Source organism: Lotus japonicus, chromosome 1 (genome assembly GCF_012489685.1).
Source record: "Lotus japonicus ecotype B-129 chromosome 1, LjGifu_v1.2".
Taxonomy (NCBI): Eukaryota; Viridiplantae; Streptophyta; class Magnoliopsida; order Fabales; family Fabaceae; genus Lotus; species Lotus japonicus.
In genome coordinates this window covers 133,083,151-133,100,587 of record NC_080041.1, presented here as the reverse complement: position 1 = coordinate 133,100,587, position 17,437 = coordinate 133,083,151, and the positions used below count along the sequence as shown (strand labels likewise).

Here is a 17,437-nt window from a genome sequence, read left to right as displayed (position 1 = left end):
AGTTCGCTTTAGGCCTCACTTAGGGTTGGACCGGCCCTGAAAGGACCTGATCTAAGTCTCAAATTAGTCGTTGGATCCGTTTATTTGCAAGTGTAATCTTCACGCATATACAAATTGACAAAATTGACACATCTAGTGTGACTTTTTTTTTCTTCCTAAAGTGTGGTGTTAGTTTACATGTTCGATGAGCAAAAACTTTGTTCCACTGGTTAACGAAAGAATTAAAAGTACATCAAATTCTTACCATCAATAAAATTCTAAACCCATCAAGTTGTTCCATGAGTAGTTCTGTGCTATCCAAATCTCTTCTCTTCTTAGTTTATCCTCAATCCATTTTTCTAAAATTGCAAGTACCGATAAGTTTCATCACTTTGTAATTTGTATCATTGCAATTCTAAACATCCCCATTTTTCTTATATAACTAGCGGAATTACCCGTGCCCTGCACGGGTGACTAATTTTGTTATTTACAATTTAAATTTCATGTAATTTTGTTATTTACAATTTAAATTTTGTGTAATATTATGTTTGGTATCTTTCTAGTCAATATATTTTAACAATTGTTTCAATTATATGTTCTTAATAGTGATAATTGTGTATTTTTTTTACATTGATAATTGTGTATTAGTCTACAATATTTTTTTACTTATTTAAATATGAAAAAATTAAATATTTTAAATTATAAGACTTAAATTCACTCAAATTTTTGTATATACAATAAATTAGTATTTTAAATTTTTTAATACATATTTAATTATTAATATTTGATTGACTATTTTTCATATCAATGTTTCTATTTATAATAACAATAACAACAATAATAATATATATTTTGATTCAAAATGTTAATTTTCAAGAGAAATCAATATCAATATATAACAACAAAATGAAACCCCACTTCTAATAAAAATCAAATCATAGGAAAAAATCACCAGATTAAATAAACTAAAATAATTGATAATTTACGGAAAAAATTAAAAGCAAAATGATATATAAAAAGTGTTGAGAAATATCCCCTCTCAACATGAGTACAGTAACCTAGCAGCATAGAGCTGAAATGATAAAACCATGTCACTATAGCAAAAACCTCGAAAGAACCCTAGAGGCACACAAACGTGCTAAAAAAGCCCACATAAAACCCCTAGCCTACCCCTACTGAAAAGGTCCCTATTGAAAAATCGAGAAAACAACGACTAACGAAAATTATTTCGATTCAAAGGTTTCTCTTATTTTTGAATAAAGTGCCACGTTACTATTAAAAGTTTGAACTCGTTCCCCTTTTTTGTCTTTGGCTCTTAGATCATACCTTTGGTAACCACTGCCTACCAGAGACGATCGAGGAAAAAATCCATTTTATCAATCCAAGCAGATAAAATGAAGGATTTCCATCTTTCCCCTTCATGATTTAAATAAGGGGTGAAACAATATATAATGGTGAATCGAAAATGGAAGAATGAGTAAATAATATGATCATGAAATATGGGTGTTCATAACTGAACAAAACCAATTAAAACAGCTCAAACCGACCCAAAAAACCAAAACTCGAAAAAACTGATCACCAAAAAAACTGATATTTTGTTAATGGATCAGTTTGATTTTCAGTTCCCATGTTCAAAATAGAACCGATCCAAACCAAACCGGGGAAGTGAAACAATATATAATGGTGAATCGAAAATGGAAGAATGAGTAAATAATAGGATCATGAAATAGGGGTGTTCATAACTGAACCAAACCAATTAAAACAGCTCAAACCGACCCAAAAAACCAAAACTCGAAAAAATCGATAACCAAAAAACCGATATTTTGTTAATGGATCAGTTTGATTTTCAGTTCCCATGTTCAAAATAGAACCGATCCAAACCAAACCGAGGAGGTGAAACAATATATAATGGTGAATCGAAAATGGAAGAATGAGTAAATAATAGGATCATGAAATAGGGGTGTTCATAACCGAACCAAACCAATTAAAATAGCTCAAACCGACCCAAAAAAACCAATATTTTGTTAATGGATCAGTTTGATTTTCAGTTCCCATGTTCAAAATAGAACCGATCCAAACCAAACCGAAAGTATTTATTTATTTAAATTTTGACATACATAATTACCCATTTAACCATACTTATAATATTTTATTCCATGTATACCCAAACCTTTACAGTAATGTGTTTAACCTTTTCCAAGTTAAAAGACATATGTCTTCTTTTCATTAAGCGAAAGTGAAACCCTCATTGTTCTGCTTCTTTGCCTCTTACTCAAAATAATACATTTATAACGTTGGTTGATAATCAACTTAGATAGAGTTAATTAGATATTGTCCATGAAATGCAGTAGTGTTACAAATTACAGTCATCACTTAACAATCATCGTATCAGTGCGTACTTAATACATTTTTTACAATATTGATGTTAGTGTTAAGCATGATTTCTTGTCTCTGTAACTTTTACAGTGTTTCTTGTTTTATGATTTTATTTTCTATTTCGTTATTTATTTCAAGATTTTTAGTTTCTTTGAAAAACTGAAATTCAATCCAATCCAAACTGATAAAAATTGGATCGGATTGGTTCGGATTTGAAGAAAAAATGATTTGATGATTAAATTATAAATCCGAAACAATCGGATCGGAAGAACTTTTCCTTTAAAATCGAACCGCGAACACCCCCCTAACATGAAACATGAAATAAATCATTTTACACAACAAATAAAAAGGAGTGAATTTTAAGGTTAATGTAACCAATAATAAACTTATAATATTGCGATCATACAGTGGTGGTGAAGAATTATAAAATAAAAAAATGGAAATAAAACTGTAAAAACAATAAATCAGAATAAGATAAACACAATGCTACAAAAAACGCGTGAAATAGAATGTTATAGATTAAAAAAATAATGTGAATAATGTCCCAAAAGAGCAAATGAATTCTAACCAATGCGCAGGTATAACAAAATTAATTATTTTTGCATTAAGATAATAAGCATTACCTTGCACATGATTGATATATTTTCTCTATAGATGTTTCAAACGAAAGAAAATTTGAAGGTGAAAGTTCCTTAACATGAAATCGAATAACGAATTGAGTAAAAGAAAAATGAAAGGGAGGAAAGAGAGGAGTATGGAAAATATGGAAGAAGGTTGAAAATACTTACCATGGAGTAGACGAACAAAGAAAAAAAAAAACAGGATGAGTTTTTTTCTTAAGAAATATCAAAGATGCGAGGAAGAAGTATATATGATGAATAGAAAATGGAGAAAATGAATGTCATTGCCTTGTTGTCGAGGAGGTATGCACAAAATGATGCTAAAATTGTGACTAATGCTATAAATTTAACATGCAATTTTATTTCCTAAATTAATAATTTTGATTTATTAATGCTTAATTTTTTTCCTAAAATGAAATATTCACTATTGGTCAATGAAAAATTAATCAGAAATTAAACATATCATAAACATTATTTTTATTAAATGTTTTAAGGATTCATTAATTAAATTATATCAATTTAATTTCGAAAATGTGGAATATTCCATTTTGAAAATTCAATTCTTTAATTTAATGAAAAAGAAAATTCAATTATTTAATTAATCTTGTCTCATCTAATTAAATTTTTTCGTTATTTATTACAAATTATTTCACTGTTCCAATAAATTATCAATTCTTGAGCATCAATGTTTTTAAAATTTGAATTTCAAAAAGATAATTAATTAATTTTAGGAATTAATTAGAGCCATTAATTTCTATTATAAGAAAAAAAATTGCAGTGTCTAAAATAGGAAGTATTTATTCAATTGGAATTTTTTTGAAAAAAACAAAAAAAAATAGTGAGGCTGAAAATTTGAAAAATTCAATATTTATTTTATTTTCAAAAATTCATTTGCTCATCACACTCATTTTACATCTAATCTAGTATTAATTAGATTTTAAACAATTACTATAATAAATGAAATTCGAATTTTAAAAAAAATTAATTTATCTTTTAAAATCATTTTAACCATAATATTAAAGAAAAACAAATAAATTAATTTTAGAAAATAAAAATGAAAAGATCCAATATTTATTTTTATTTGAAATAAATACGTATATTTATTATTAGTATGTAGTATATTATTAATTAAAATAAAAAGGTTTCCAATTATTTGTATGAATCCTATTTTCAAATTTGTAATATATTTTTTTTAATATTTGATAAATCTTAAAAATAATTTAAGGGAAAATAAAATTGAATTTATATACTTACTTTGATAGTTTTTATATGTATTGAGTTGCAGTACCCTTGTACTTCATTTCAATATATCTCGTTGCTTATAAAAATATGACCGAAATTGAGTTAATTATGATGTAAAAAATTTAACATCTTGATTTTAGTTTGAATACAACATCTCAAATTTTTTTGTAATATTTTTTTTTTGAAAATGGTTATTAAGTTTAAATTTTAAATTTATTTTTTGTTTTGTTTTGAAACACGTCTCCAAAAATATATTCAATAATTCATATTTTTATTGGTTAATTTGAGTTGCATGATAATTAGTTAGTGTATAATTGTATTAATCCTTAGATGTTAAATATTTTTGTTTTGACGTTAGATGTTAAATATTTGATAACAACATTGTTATAAAATAATTTCAGAAATTATTTATTTATTGTGTATGTGGTCATAATTGTAATTAAATCTCACAATTAATGAGATAAAAAATAATGGAAATGAGTTTTTTGTTTTGGAGGGAAAATGAATTACTAAGAAGGAGACATGAATTACTTTATTAATGGATTATATTATCTAAATGTTTTTAAAAAATAAAACGATATTAATGTGATAAAATAAAAAATCTGTATATTAATTTGACAACAATACATATTATTAAATAATTAAGATAGTTTTAAACATATCCAGAATAATAGGTTTTACGGAAATGTATTTTGGTTTTTTCCTTTATATGATGTGATCATATAATCTATATAATATTTGAAAAATATACATGTACATGGTTAATACCCTTTGGTGCACATATATATAATCTTAATCATCGCATTGTTTAATAAAAAAATAAAAAATAAAAAAATTATTTTCAATCCATATTGTTTAATTTTTTGAATGTTAGGCATGTGTTTTGTAATTGTTTCTATTTTATGTTTATCAAAGAAAACTGAAAATTAAATTAGATAACAATAATTATGTGAGTCATGTGGTTTTATGTTAAAAAAAAGGAAGGATTTTTTTTTCTTGGAGGGAAATTGAAAGAATTTGGGGGTGCCATGTGGCATAGGCTTCTAGAAGGAAACATTATTTTCATATATATATAGAAGGGGGCTAAAATATTTTTCTTAGTAGGGTCAAATGTTTCCATATATTCAAATAAAATTAACCCTTGACAAAAATCAATTCGGGTCAGTAAGCGAAAACGAAGTCGGGTCGGGTCGGGTCGCAGGGAATGAACCCTAGGTAGAAAAATGCACATTCATAGATAATCCACACTCTGTAAACATAATCGTTAGATTACACTGCGAGAACGAAGAAGTGAGGTTCATCCTCTCCTCTCCATTCCACACCACACCACACCACACCACACCACACCGTAAGTCTCACTCTGCCCCTGAATCAAATCAGATTAGGTTATTCATCGCTCAATCTCTTTTGTTTCCGCTGTATTCAACTCTCTCTTCTCGCAATTTCTCGTTCATGTTTTCCGATTCGCTGTGTTTTCAATCCAAGGGTTTATCGAACTACTAGAACCACAGGTGTAAGCTCTTCGTCGTAAACTATCTGATTCTAACTGTATATAATTTTGTCCAACCCAATTCGAACCATTACATTAACACTTAGATGAAATTTATCACAAACACTGCATATTTTTCCAACCCAGTAGTGTTTCTGTTTATTTACTCACTCATAGTCTCTAGTAAGTGGTTAAAAATCTCTTTTTTTTGGGAATGCAGGGGTTCAATTTCACAGGGTATTTTTTTTCATGGCGAATAGACCCGATCCTGATAATGATGATGATTTTCTTGAGCTTTATAAGGAGTACACTGGCCCATTAGGATCTACTGCTGCTACGAATACTCAAGAGGGGGCAAAATCAAACAAGAGGTCTAATGCAGGGTCTGATGAAGAGGACGAACCGAGGGACCCTAATGCCGTCCCGACCGATTTCACCAGCAGAGAAGCTAAGGTTTGGGAGGCTAAGTCGAAGGCTACTGAGAGGAATTGGAAGAAGAGGAAAGAGGAAGAAATGATCTGCAAATTATGTGGAGAGTCAGGGCATTTCACTCAGGTATGACTCACAGGCCAGCTTCATCATCAGTTATACCCTTGTGCTAATATTTCTACTGTTGTAAGCATTAAAAACAAGTTTCCAAGTCTTCCTGTACTAATAATACATTGATAGATTGTGGCTGCTGAATTCAGCATAGCAAAGGAGGCAATCAAATATTTTAGTCCTCTCTGTATTCAGTTGGCACTAGACATCAATACTCACAATTTATGTTTATTTTATGTGAATGTTGTACAAGCTAGATTGCATGCAGGCGTTTTTTTAGGGAGGGGCAGGCTGTGTTCTCTCCTCTCTATATATTTTGCCATGATTAGCTTTCTCATCACTTATTATGGATTTATGGTATTGTGAATGTGATTTATAATATGTAGTCTTATTAGCTGATTAAGAATATCACATCATGGTTTTAGTTGGATTCTATTCTACTTGAAAATATAGGGTTGTCCATCTACCCTTGGAGCAAACCGCAAGTCTCAAGATTTCTTTGAGAGGATACCTGCAAGAGACAAAAATGTAAGAGCGCTTTTCACGGAGAAAGTTATAAGCAAGATTGAAAGGGATACTGGCTGCAAAATTAAGATGGATGAGAAGTTCATTATTGTCAGCGGTAAGGATAGATTGATTTTCTCCAAAGGTGTTGATGCTGTGCACAAGGTTAGAGAGGAGGGTGATCAGAAGGGAACTTCTAGTTCTCACAGGAGCAAGTCAAGGTCACCAGAGAGAAGTCCAGTTAGTGCTCGGTTTAATCGCTCTGAGCCCCAAAGATCTCATTCTGGACCACGAAGTTCATCTCAGTTTCAACAAAGGTTTAGCAGGCCAGAGAGGGTTGTTGAAGACCGTGTCCGGGAGGACGTTCAAAAGTTTGCTAGAGGTTCTCCACAAGGTAGGGACAGCATAGGATATCTTTACGGCATCCTTAGAAAGCTGGTAATCTCATGTTCATAGCTTGATAGGGCTTCTTATACAACTATTTTTTAGTGAAATTTATCCTCAAAGTGCTTGCCTTTTAGTGATGTTGCTCCCACTTGTCATTTACTTGCAGCAAGAGGTAAGTTCTTAGCCTTCAAGCATTATGTCCGTCCTGAAGGGTTGCCATGGTTTAACCTTCAACCATTACAAACATATTTACTGAAAGGATTGGCTCCCATGGTTTCAGTGAGCGAATAGAAAGATAGTTTTTGAATTAAAGCTATGTTAGCAACTTGAATCAAGTGCAATTTGTTGAATTAAAGCAATTCATCTATGTTGGAATCCTGAATCAAGTGCTTAACATACTCTTCATTTCATGAAGCTTATGGAAATAGTGGAGCTAGAGGTCGTTCAAGCCACTCAAGATCTCCAAGACAGGCCCCTTATCCAGGGAATTCATATAATTCATTTGATGGTCGTAATGAAAACATGGGTACTTATAGGAATGATGGGTGGGATTCTCATAGAAGAGAATCTGGTTTCCAACCTGGTCATCAGTTGGATTACAGTGCCTCCCCTCAGACTTTAGAAGAATTAGAGTTGGAGTATAAGAACGAGGCAGTGGAGCTAATGAAAAGTCGCGACCGAGAAGAAGATGAAGAAAATTTCAAGCATCGCGAGGTATGATCATTGGTTATAATATGCATATTGTTGTACAAATCTTTAGTTATAATTAACTATCCTTTGTTTCTGCCCATTCTGAAAATTTTGAATTATTACAACTTTTTAGAACCTTTGATGATTTTTTTGGGCATTGAGTTATGGAGCACTTAACATGCACAAGTTTAATACATGTGCTCCTTTGCACAAACACCTTTTTCCTATGGAAATATGAAAATATGATACAAACTTGCTGTTATGGCAGATAAAAAGTATAATACAAACCTGCTATAGCAGGTAAAAGATGTATGTGCAAAGGTGCTCAAGTATTAAACATGCGCATGTTTAACTGCTCGCATTAAGTTAACCAACCACAAGAAACATATTTATATCCTGATGATTTTCTAATTGCTGTTGTCATTGTCGAGTTTTACAGTCTAGTATCTGCTATCACTGCTAATGGTTAACCTCAGGTTATGAGTCTAGTAACTGGCAAAAGGCTGTTGGTTAAAATTAACCTGAACTTTGCTGTCCTGTTTTCTTTTGACTTACCTTGTATCAAGAGTTTTACTGATCTTTATACATTGGATTTGAAATTGAGCCATTGAGGAAAAATGAAATTGGATTGTTTGCCTATATCCCCTGTTTTGTAATTTTCGATCTCTAACTATATTTTTTGTTTACTACAATAATTACAATTTTATAATTTATAATATTTTGTTTTATTGTTCGAAGGCTATTAGAGATTTGAGAGAGAAGTACATGAGTAAAGTTGCTTTATTGAGGGCTACACATGCAAAAAAATGGGATGAATTTCTTCAGCTTGATGCCCGGAGGTGTCAACAGCAGGCAATCCAACACATGCCCCCTTCTGGTTATCGGGGTTATAAACAGCAGAATTTTTCCGAATATGATGGGTCCACTGCCAATCCTCCCTATGCTGGAACCAATTTTCCCATGGAACCAAAGAACAGGTTCTCAGACACTATGGAGACTTATCCTACGAGGTCTCATGATAACTTTGGTGAATTTCAGAGGCGTGGAGATTTTGCAAAAGCATACAACAGATATTAAATTTCCTTTTTCAATCAAGTGGTGAGTAATTTTACTGACTTAATGTGTCAAACCTACTGAAAATGAATTCAATATTTTAGTTGTCTTTTGGTTCCTTCCTTCCTCAATTGTACAGTTCTTAAACTTGTTTCACTTTGGTGAACATTATCAGATATGGATCCTGGCTCAGGGTTGGATTGTTATTATATCTAATTCATCTAGAAGTATATACTGGTCTTCAGGGCCCACTCTGAGATGTTGTTGATGTTGTCGCATACAAGGGTCTAATGTTGTAATTACATAGATCTTTAGTTGACTAAGGGTGTCATTGCAGTTTGTTAGGGTGAATACTGCAGATTGTGTTTCTTTTTCAGCCATAAGCTTTAATTTTGCTCAAAAAAATTTCAGGGGTCCAGATTGATCGAGTATTCATTTGATGCATGGGAGCCCATGAGGTAGGTAAGTGTGTTGATTAATCTTTTCATTGGGAAGGGACTTGTATTCCAGTGGACTGATCCTATTCCTTCTTGAATATGGTGTCTCAGCCTTGTTATGAACGTTGCTGTAAGTTTCAATGTTTTCATGGATTATTATCCATAACTGGTAACATGGGTGCAGCTTGTTCTCTGTTGCTTTGTTGGGAGATTCTTTAAAGGACTGGTTAGTTTAAATAGAATGGATTTTTTATGCTTTGTTACTACCTTGGTCTTTGATGTGCTCTTGAGGGTGATCATGGATTATTGAGCTCTAGTTAAATCGTACTAGCAACATTTGACATTTTTTTCCACACATTTTTAGTGAGTGAGTTTTTTAAGGTTCCACTTGCGTAAAGATGAGGGACAAACGAAGTTAATCTTAATTGTTCTCGTAGCCAAATCAAATCGCTATTCATGTATTAATTAAATGGAGATAGTTTGAAACATGACCTATTCAACTTTAAGTAATAATAATGATGTGATGTATATCAGCTTAATCGTGACTTCGAATGATAATTGTATTCTTCTAGTGTTACACAGTTTGCACGTCGATTTTGTTATCCTTGGCTGATTGTTAACATTCATGGATGAGAAGCTTTGATGTGAAGTGCATCAAAGCTATCCTCAATCGATAACAAGTGGAGTTTAATCACTTTCAAAATGTATTAATAATTGAAATGTACTTTACTTCTCCCAACGAAACAATAGCATATTCCCTTTGAAATTTTGAGTCAAGATAATGAAACTCTCAATAATCATTAGGACACAGTAGCATATTAACTACCTTGATTAATCTAATTTATTGTTTGGCTTTGACAAATGTGACACGCAAGTGTAACTGGCAAATGTTCAGTAGGCCTGAGCCATGACAATCCATGTGGCATTGATGTGTGAGGCACGAAAACTAGTTTCATTGAACTGTATCAATTTCCGAAGTCCACAACTTGTTTAACCCATTCCTTTTCATCCATATCTCCGGTGATTTACAAAGAACTACTACTAATGAACAACTTCATTAATTGAGAAATACGATCGTGAAAAAGAAAAGCAACTTTTGATGTATTGAGGAGTTTGAAATTGATTTTGTTATTAGATATGTTTTGAGATGAGGTTACTTTTATTATATCTCTTTAGCATTTTTATCATATTACTTCATCATATTCTTTTCATTTTTAATTTTCCTTACTTTTTTCTCTACATTCCAAACATGCAGAACTCGGATTGGATCCATGATTATACCGGATCCAATTGTAATCTTTCCTCTGCAATCCATGATTAATGTTGAAGTCAAATCTATTGTGAACAAATTCAGAACAGTGATCGAGATGCAAGCTATCCTTTCCTAAATTAATTATTTTAGTCAAGTAGAGCTGCCACATTATATTTCTCCGGTAAGAGTAAGTGAAATGAAACTTTCACATCCCATATCAAACTCCACCAAGAAATATATGAGAAACGAGTGATATAACAATGATGTGATAGGAAATGCAGAAAAAAGAACGATTGAAAAATAAGTGGAAATGACATGAGAGAAAGAAGAATATAATGTGAACGAATCATTACTAATTTTAGTAAAATGAAAAAGAAAACTAGCTATATGTATGATAATAATAATTCGTTCATAAGAGAAAACTAGCTATATGTATGAGATAATAATAATTCATTCATACCTCAATTTCACTTGGGAAAAGAAATTAAATAAATGAAATATATGATGAATGGTATGATAACAACAAAAAAGAAATATATAGAATGAAAGAAAAAAGTAGAAACCGGATAGATCGAAGATGATTTTAACAGAACTATTTAATTATTTATTTAACTATTTAAGGTATAAACACTTGAGAACAACTCTTTTGTATATAGATTTAATATATATTTTTTGTTACAGTATATAGATTTAATTTAATTTATATGCATTGACATTGTAAAATTAATAAATAGAATTATTATATATATATGTATAATGAATAATGGACTAAATAAATTGAGAAAATGATGGAAACGTGTTACACTGTCAGCAAAAAAAATTAATTAAATGTTGAAGCTTGGCTACCAAAACATGTTAAGGTGGCACTATCAGGACAATTAAAGAAAAACTGAAAAATCAAGGATGATTTTTTTGTATAAATATCAGTTCCAGGGAATTGTGAATTGTAACTATCTAACTGCATGTTCATGGTTCCTAAAAATTAAAATGGTGATGGGTGCGTTTTTCTTCAAGACTCTATTGATTTTTTGGTCCCGTTTTTTCTTGAGGCGATTTCGTAGCAATATCACCTATGCAACAGAATCTAAACACCAAAAGTACACCTCTTTGCTCCACCGTTCAGATAATTATCTCAAAGATCACACTGTGATCTTTGATGTGGAACACGCTCTGCTGAGATCTTCTTCAGTGTTTCCTTACTTCATGATCGTTGCTTTCGAAGCCGGAGGGATTGTAAGAGTCATGGTTCTAATCCTGTTGTACCCTGTTGTTTGTTTGTGCGGAGAAGATGTGGGAGTGAAAATCATGATCATGGTATGTTTTTTTGGGGTGAGAGCTGAGAGATTCAGAGTTGGTGAGGCTGTTCTGCCCAAGTTTTTGTTGGAGGATGTTGGCAGTGAAATTTTTGAGGTGGTGAGAGGGTGTGGGAAGAAAGTTGGTGTGAGTGTGCTGCCTAGGGTGATGGTGGAGTGTTTCTTGAAGGAGTATTTGGAGATTGATGTTGTTGTTGGGAAGGAATTGAGAGTGTTTGGTGGGTACTATTTGGGGTTGACAGAGGAGACAACAATTAGGTTGTGTGGTTTGGAGGTTGTTGTTGACAAAGGGAAAGGATTCTATTGTGATGATGAAGAAATGATTGGAATTTCAGGAAGTCGTACGGATTTTGACCATCACTTCTTTTCACGATGCAAGGTTTTTACCTTGATTTTTATATGTTATAATATTCACACTTATGCTTTTTTAATTCATTGCATTTTCACTTACTTTTTTATTTATTTACTTTTATCATATCATATATTATTTTTCACTCCATATCTCTTTCTATAAAATGTAAGTTAAGAGGGGCCTAGCCCCGCCCACAAAATGTAAGTTAAGAGATGTGAAAGAAATATTTCTTTTTGAACACACAAGTGAATTTACCGCATCAATTTTGATATTCTCATAACTATTTTTCTTTCATTTAGTTTTCATGCATTTTTTCTCTTTTAGTTATCCAAATCACCTCAAGAAAACATGGGTAAAATCACTACTATAGTCTTATGACGCCCAATAATATTTCAACATGTGTAATGAGTTTGATTACCTAAGACACATGTTGAAGTATTATATGATTACATAAGGTTGAGGTGATTTTATCACATATTTACTTTTGGTGTTTTAGACAAGTATTTCCTTCTTATTTTTCTATTCTTCTTACTCGTGATATCACTCATCATATATATATCTTACTCATCTCTCTTCTATTTTTAGCTCTCTCGGAAAGTGGAGGTGAACTTGGCGTGAATAGAATATTTTCCTTGCCACATCAACTTTCACATTCATTTTTCCTTTTTATCTTTTGTTCACTCTCTTTCCATTCATATTTTTTTTACTTTCTATCACATTATCTACCATATCTTCATTTATTTTTCTTTTATTCTTATGTCTTAGTCTTTCTAGAGGTCGAATAATTAGTGTAATGAAAAAAAAAATCTACCACATATACACTCCTTTTTATTTAAACACATTTGATTTGTCCTTAAAAAATATGAAATCTGTAGACTAACGTGCCAAATGTTTTTTATGCAAGAATGATAGTCTTTTCACACTTTTATATGAGAGAAAAATTAGAGATATAATAGACAATGTGAAGAAAAAAGAGATAAGCAGAAAATATAAGTGAAATTGAAATAAAAGAGAAATTGATGCGTGAATAAATATAGTCGTATTCCTTTAATTTGATTATTTATCTCCATTTCAGTTAACCTGTGTGTCTGTCCTTGGAATCTTGAAACTCACTTGTTATTTGTCATTCTTTTTTAATTAGGAAGTCTATATGGTGGAGGAAGCTGACAAGAAAAAGTGGCAAAAGCTAGCAAGAGAAAAATACCCCAAACCACTTATCTTCCATGATGGAAGATTAGCACTCAGCCCCACACTAGTAAACTCTCTAGCCATATTAATGTGGGTTCCTTGTGGGCTTATCCTTGCCTTTATCAGAAGCATAATAGGACTGTCACTTCCCTATAACATCTCAGCTCCTCTTCTAGCAATGAGTGGGCTTCATCTCACAGTCACAAAACCCAGAGAAACTCAAAAAACCAAAAAGCCCAAAGCCCACCTCTATGTGTGTAATCACAGAACTTTACTAGACCCTCTCTACATCTCATTTGTGTTAAGGAAAAACTTAGTTGCTGTCACATACAGCTTAAGCAGAATGTCTGAATTACTATCACCCATCAAAACAGTGCGTTTAACAAGGAACCGCAATGAAGATTCAAAGATGATGAAACAGTTGCTGAAACAACATGGGAATCATGTGGTTGTGTGCCCAGAAGGGACCACTTGTAGAGAACAGTACTTGCTGAGGTTCAGTCCTTTGTTTTCTGAAATGTGTGAGGAAATTGCACCTGTCGCGATTGACAGCCATGTTAGCATGTTCCATGGCACGACCGCAAGCGGCTTGAAGTACTTGGACCCGGTCTTCTTCATGATGAACCCATTCCCAGTTTATTCAATCCGGTTCTTGGAGAAGGTGTCGCCTTCACGCGCCACTTCGAGATTTGAAGTGGCAAACCTAATCCAAGCGAGGATTGGCGATGCTCTTGGATTTGAGTGCACTAAGCTTACCAGGAAAGACAAGTACTTGATTTTGGCTGGTAACGAAGGCACAGTTTCAACCACACCTTGGACAATCTTCTGAGACTAATTAAGTGTTGGCTTGGTTCAACTTGAAGTTTTTGAATCGATTCTCATTAAATAGAATTACTTTAGTTGATTATACACATGTTTGGTTGTGTTTAGTTAAGTACCTTGATTGTGATGGAAAAGATGTAAGATGTAATTAAAATCCAGACATGATTACAGAACACCAAATATGAAGAAATAGATAGATTTCGTACCTGTACTGAATTGAAGATTAGATAACCTCCTTCATAAGTCGTTTTGATCCTCTAATAGTCAAGTGACTATAAGTGACTTGGACTACTTTTATATCTCAAACTCTCTTTTACAAATTACAATCATCAAATAAGCAAGTTGTGGAGCGATTTTAAATAAGTGATTATAGAGGGGACCTTTAGTTCCTTCCCGTCATGAGTCTGTACTGTAATTCACACTAATCAATATTTACATATATTAGAGTCTAAATAAATGGATTGCATAAATAATTAAGTAGACTTACACCTTTATCTGAATTATAAATTAGTTAATTCCTATTAAAAATAAAAAAAAATTACAATTGATTAATTGATTGAAATCTAAAAGAAAATATGATTTAAAAAATGTATGTTCTTTGACTTCTAGTAACTTCTACCTATTGATTTTCATTATTTGTAGTTATGCTGATTCGTACTTAATTTTAACTGTAATTATTTTCCAACAATACTGAAAATGAAAGTTGAGCAATTAATGTCATTGATCGACTCAAAGGAAGAGCACTTTTAAATTTTTATGTTGAAGGATAAATTTCTGAAGATCGGCTTAAACGTGTCCAAACATGGACTACTGGTAGTAATATTTTTCCTGTATTGACCAATACTCCAATAGTGATAAGTGCCGGGCACCGGGCACGTTACAACTTGTGGGTTTCTAGCTTCTTTATGGAGAGGATCATAGACCTAATGACAATGACTTCCTTTCTAGCTTATTTGGAAAGTTAATTTCACAATCAAAAGATGAAGAAACAGATATCATCATCTCATTACGTCCAAAGACCCACCAAAGCATCTCACAACCATGCATAGGCATAGGCCCAACCATCGATTGTTGGAGCATGCTTGGGTTCCATTCAAATTTTACATTAAACAAAAATGATTATTACACCCACAAATGATACCACATAGGCATTAGGCACCTATATCATTTGATCGAATCATATTTGTTCTTTGAATGCATTGCTATTTAATTATTACTTGAGAGTTTATTTATTTAAATATGTCTTTTTAACAAATAAGTATATAAGCATAAATGAGTAAATGTGCACATATTGTGTTTTATTTATAAATATATATATTTCAAATGTTTGGGTTAGATATTTTTTTTTTGAACGAATGTTTGGGGTTATTAGATTAGTTTGGTTTTGGAAGTCAAATTAAAAATACAATCCAATCAAATATAAAAATAACTTCTTCTTTTTTTCCTTTTTTTTGTTTTATTTTCAGTTTAGTTGGATTAATGTTTTACGATCAAAATTTCACTTCTTAATACATGTATGCAAACTTTATAATACATTAAATACTTGAAATACAAAAATATGTCACTTATAATTTAAAATAAGTTTAATAATTAATTTGTGTCACAACTATTAAAATATTTAATTGTGATAATAGTAGTAGTGATAGTTTTTTTTTGTTACAAGAGGAACAATCACAGTAATGATATAATTTAAGATAGCGTTTGGCGACTTTTTTCAAGCTTAAAAGTTATTTTAAAGTTAAAGATAAAATTAAGTGCTTAAAAAAGATAGAAGTTGTTTGTGGATTTTTCAATTTTTATAGTTTAAAGATGCTTTTAAGTTAAAAGGTGTTTGGTAAAATATTTTTAATCAAAAAAATTAATTTTATTTAAAACTAATATTATCACTAAATCCTTTTCTGTTCTTACCCCACAACCTATTTGTTTGAGATCAAGCCACATTAGGATTCATATTCATCTGAAATCATCCACCTGTTTATTCACTCCAACCAAAGCCCTACAAAATTCCTTCCAAGCAATTTGTGCCACCCCTTAACCTCACCAAATAAAAATCACCACAAAGAAGAATTTCATATCACACTTCAGCACAGTAAAATTGCCACTACCAACGTAATTAGAAGCAAAATTAAAGGAGAATCAAACCCCAACCCCAACAGCCTCTGCATACAGCAACTACAATTGCAGACTTTTTCTCATATGGCTTAGTTTATTTCTAAAGGGAACAATGTCTTACACGCTTGCACTGTCACTGATTTCTTCACCTCTTTTCTCTGCAAACCCACCCTAACCCTAAACTCCATGATACCCAACCTCCACCCAATACAACAAGTGGTCGTGGCCCTAGATCTCATCGTAGTTTGGTCGGAGAAGGGAAGCCACCAAGAGGAGGTTCGACATCTCAAACAGATATGGAAGAGGCCATCTCGAATATGTGGGAGTGGGATGAAGAGCAAATATGAATAGTGCATATAAGTTAGCTTAAAAGTAAAAAGCTCCTCTCAATAACTTTTTCTTAAAAGTTACTTATTTCTATTTTCTGTTGTAAAAAAAAATAAGTGACTTATAATTTTAGAGCTTTTTAAAATTTATGTTTGGCCCAACTTTAACTTAAAAGTTAAAAATAAGTTGGGTCAAACACTAACTAAGTATACAAATTATAATTTGTAATTATATTTTAATAGTTAATGTGTAAAACAAGCCACATAGCAAAAAAACAAAGCCACTTAGCCAAAACAAAGTCACTTAATTTCACTTATTTTATCATTGACTTCTTAGTTCAGTATTTTAATTGAGTTTGCCAAGTACTACAATTAATACTCTCATCAACCCCTATTTGATGTTGTAGGGTACTTTTCTTTTTCATAACTATCCTATAAATCCTATAATTGAAAAAATATGGTGGACATCACAAGGAAAAAAAAGCTATACATTTACAAAGTAAATAATTTTCATGGACATCCAATTAGGATTTTACTAAAAATATCAAATTGAACCAACCCTCAAGTCCTCTCCATGTTTGCCTACACTTTTATAATTCACTTTATCTATGGGCTTTTTCAACTTTGACCCACATAACTCACTCATACACTTTGTTTGGTAGATAAGAGAGAGATATAGAAGAGAGAGTGAAGAAGAGAGAAGATGAGTAGAGAGAAAGATGTGAGAAATAGAGTAGATTTATAAGTTGTTTGGT

The 17,437-nt window shown here is 31.8% G+C and overlaps 2 protein-coding genes across 3 annotated transcripts; both read left to right on the top strand.

Annotated features, from left to right (window-relative positions):
• Nucleotides 1-5,448: 5,448 nt before the first annotated feature.
• LOC130731031 (uncharacterized) lies at nucleotides 5,449-9,580 on the top strand. Of its 2 annotated transcripts, none has more exons than XM_057583217.1 (6): nucleotides 5,449-5,565; nucleotides 5,927-6,261; nucleotides 6,700-7,144; nucleotides 7,553-7,851; nucleotides 8,566-8,925; nucleotides 9,292-9,580. In XM_057583217.1, exons 2-5 carry the CDS (start codon nucleotides 5,956-5,958, stop codon nucleotides 8,902-8,904), a joined length of 1,389 nt encoding a protein of 462 aa, XP_057439200.1. In that variant the 5' UTR covers nucleotides 5,449-5,565; nucleotides 5,927-5,955; the 3' UTR covers nucleotides 8,905-8,925; nucleotides 9,292-9,580. The 2 variants fall into 2 exon arrangements, with proteins under 2 accessions (XP_057439200.1, XP_057439201.1); XM_057583218.1 differs by lacking the exon at nucleotides 9,292-9,580 and adding an exon at nucleotides 9,056-9,285.
• Nucleotides 9,581-11,483: 1,903 nt separating this feature from the next.
• Nucleotides 11,484-14,497, top strand: LOC130732720 (probable glycerol-3-phosphate acyltransferase 3). The gene is made up of 2 exons (XM_057584713.1): nucleotides 11,484-12,261; nucleotides 13,376-14,497. The coding sequence occupies exons 1-2, from the start codon at nucleotides 11,557-11,559 to the stop codon at nucleotides 14,249-14,251; spliced, it is 1,581 nt and encodes a 526-aa protein (XP_057440696.1). The 5' UTR covers nucleotides 11,484-11,556; the 3' UTR covers nucleotides 14,252-14,497.
• The last annotated feature ends 2,940 nt before the right edge of the window (nucleotides 14,498-17,437 follow it).

Coding starts and splice junctions, on each gene's coding strand:
- LOC130731031 (XM_057583217.1), top strand. CDS start 5,956: ATGGCGAATAGACCCGATCCTGATAATGATGATGATTTTCTTGAGCTT. Junction 7,145..7,552: donor TGCTAGAGGTTCTCCACAAG/GTAGGGACAGCA, acceptor CATTTCATGAAG/CTTATGGAAATAGTGGAGCT. Junction 7,852..8,565: donor AAAATTTCAAGCATCGCGAG/GTATGATCATTG, acceptor TATTGTTCGAAG/GCTATTAGAGATTTGAGAGA.
- LOC130732720 (XM_057584713.1), top strand. CDS start 11,557: ATGGTGATGGGTGCGTTTTTCTTCAAGACTCTATTGATTTTTTGGTCC. Junction 12,262..13,375: donor ACTTCTTTTCACGATGCAAG/GTTTTTACCTTG, acceptor TTTTTTAATTAG/GAAGTCTATATGGTGGAGGA.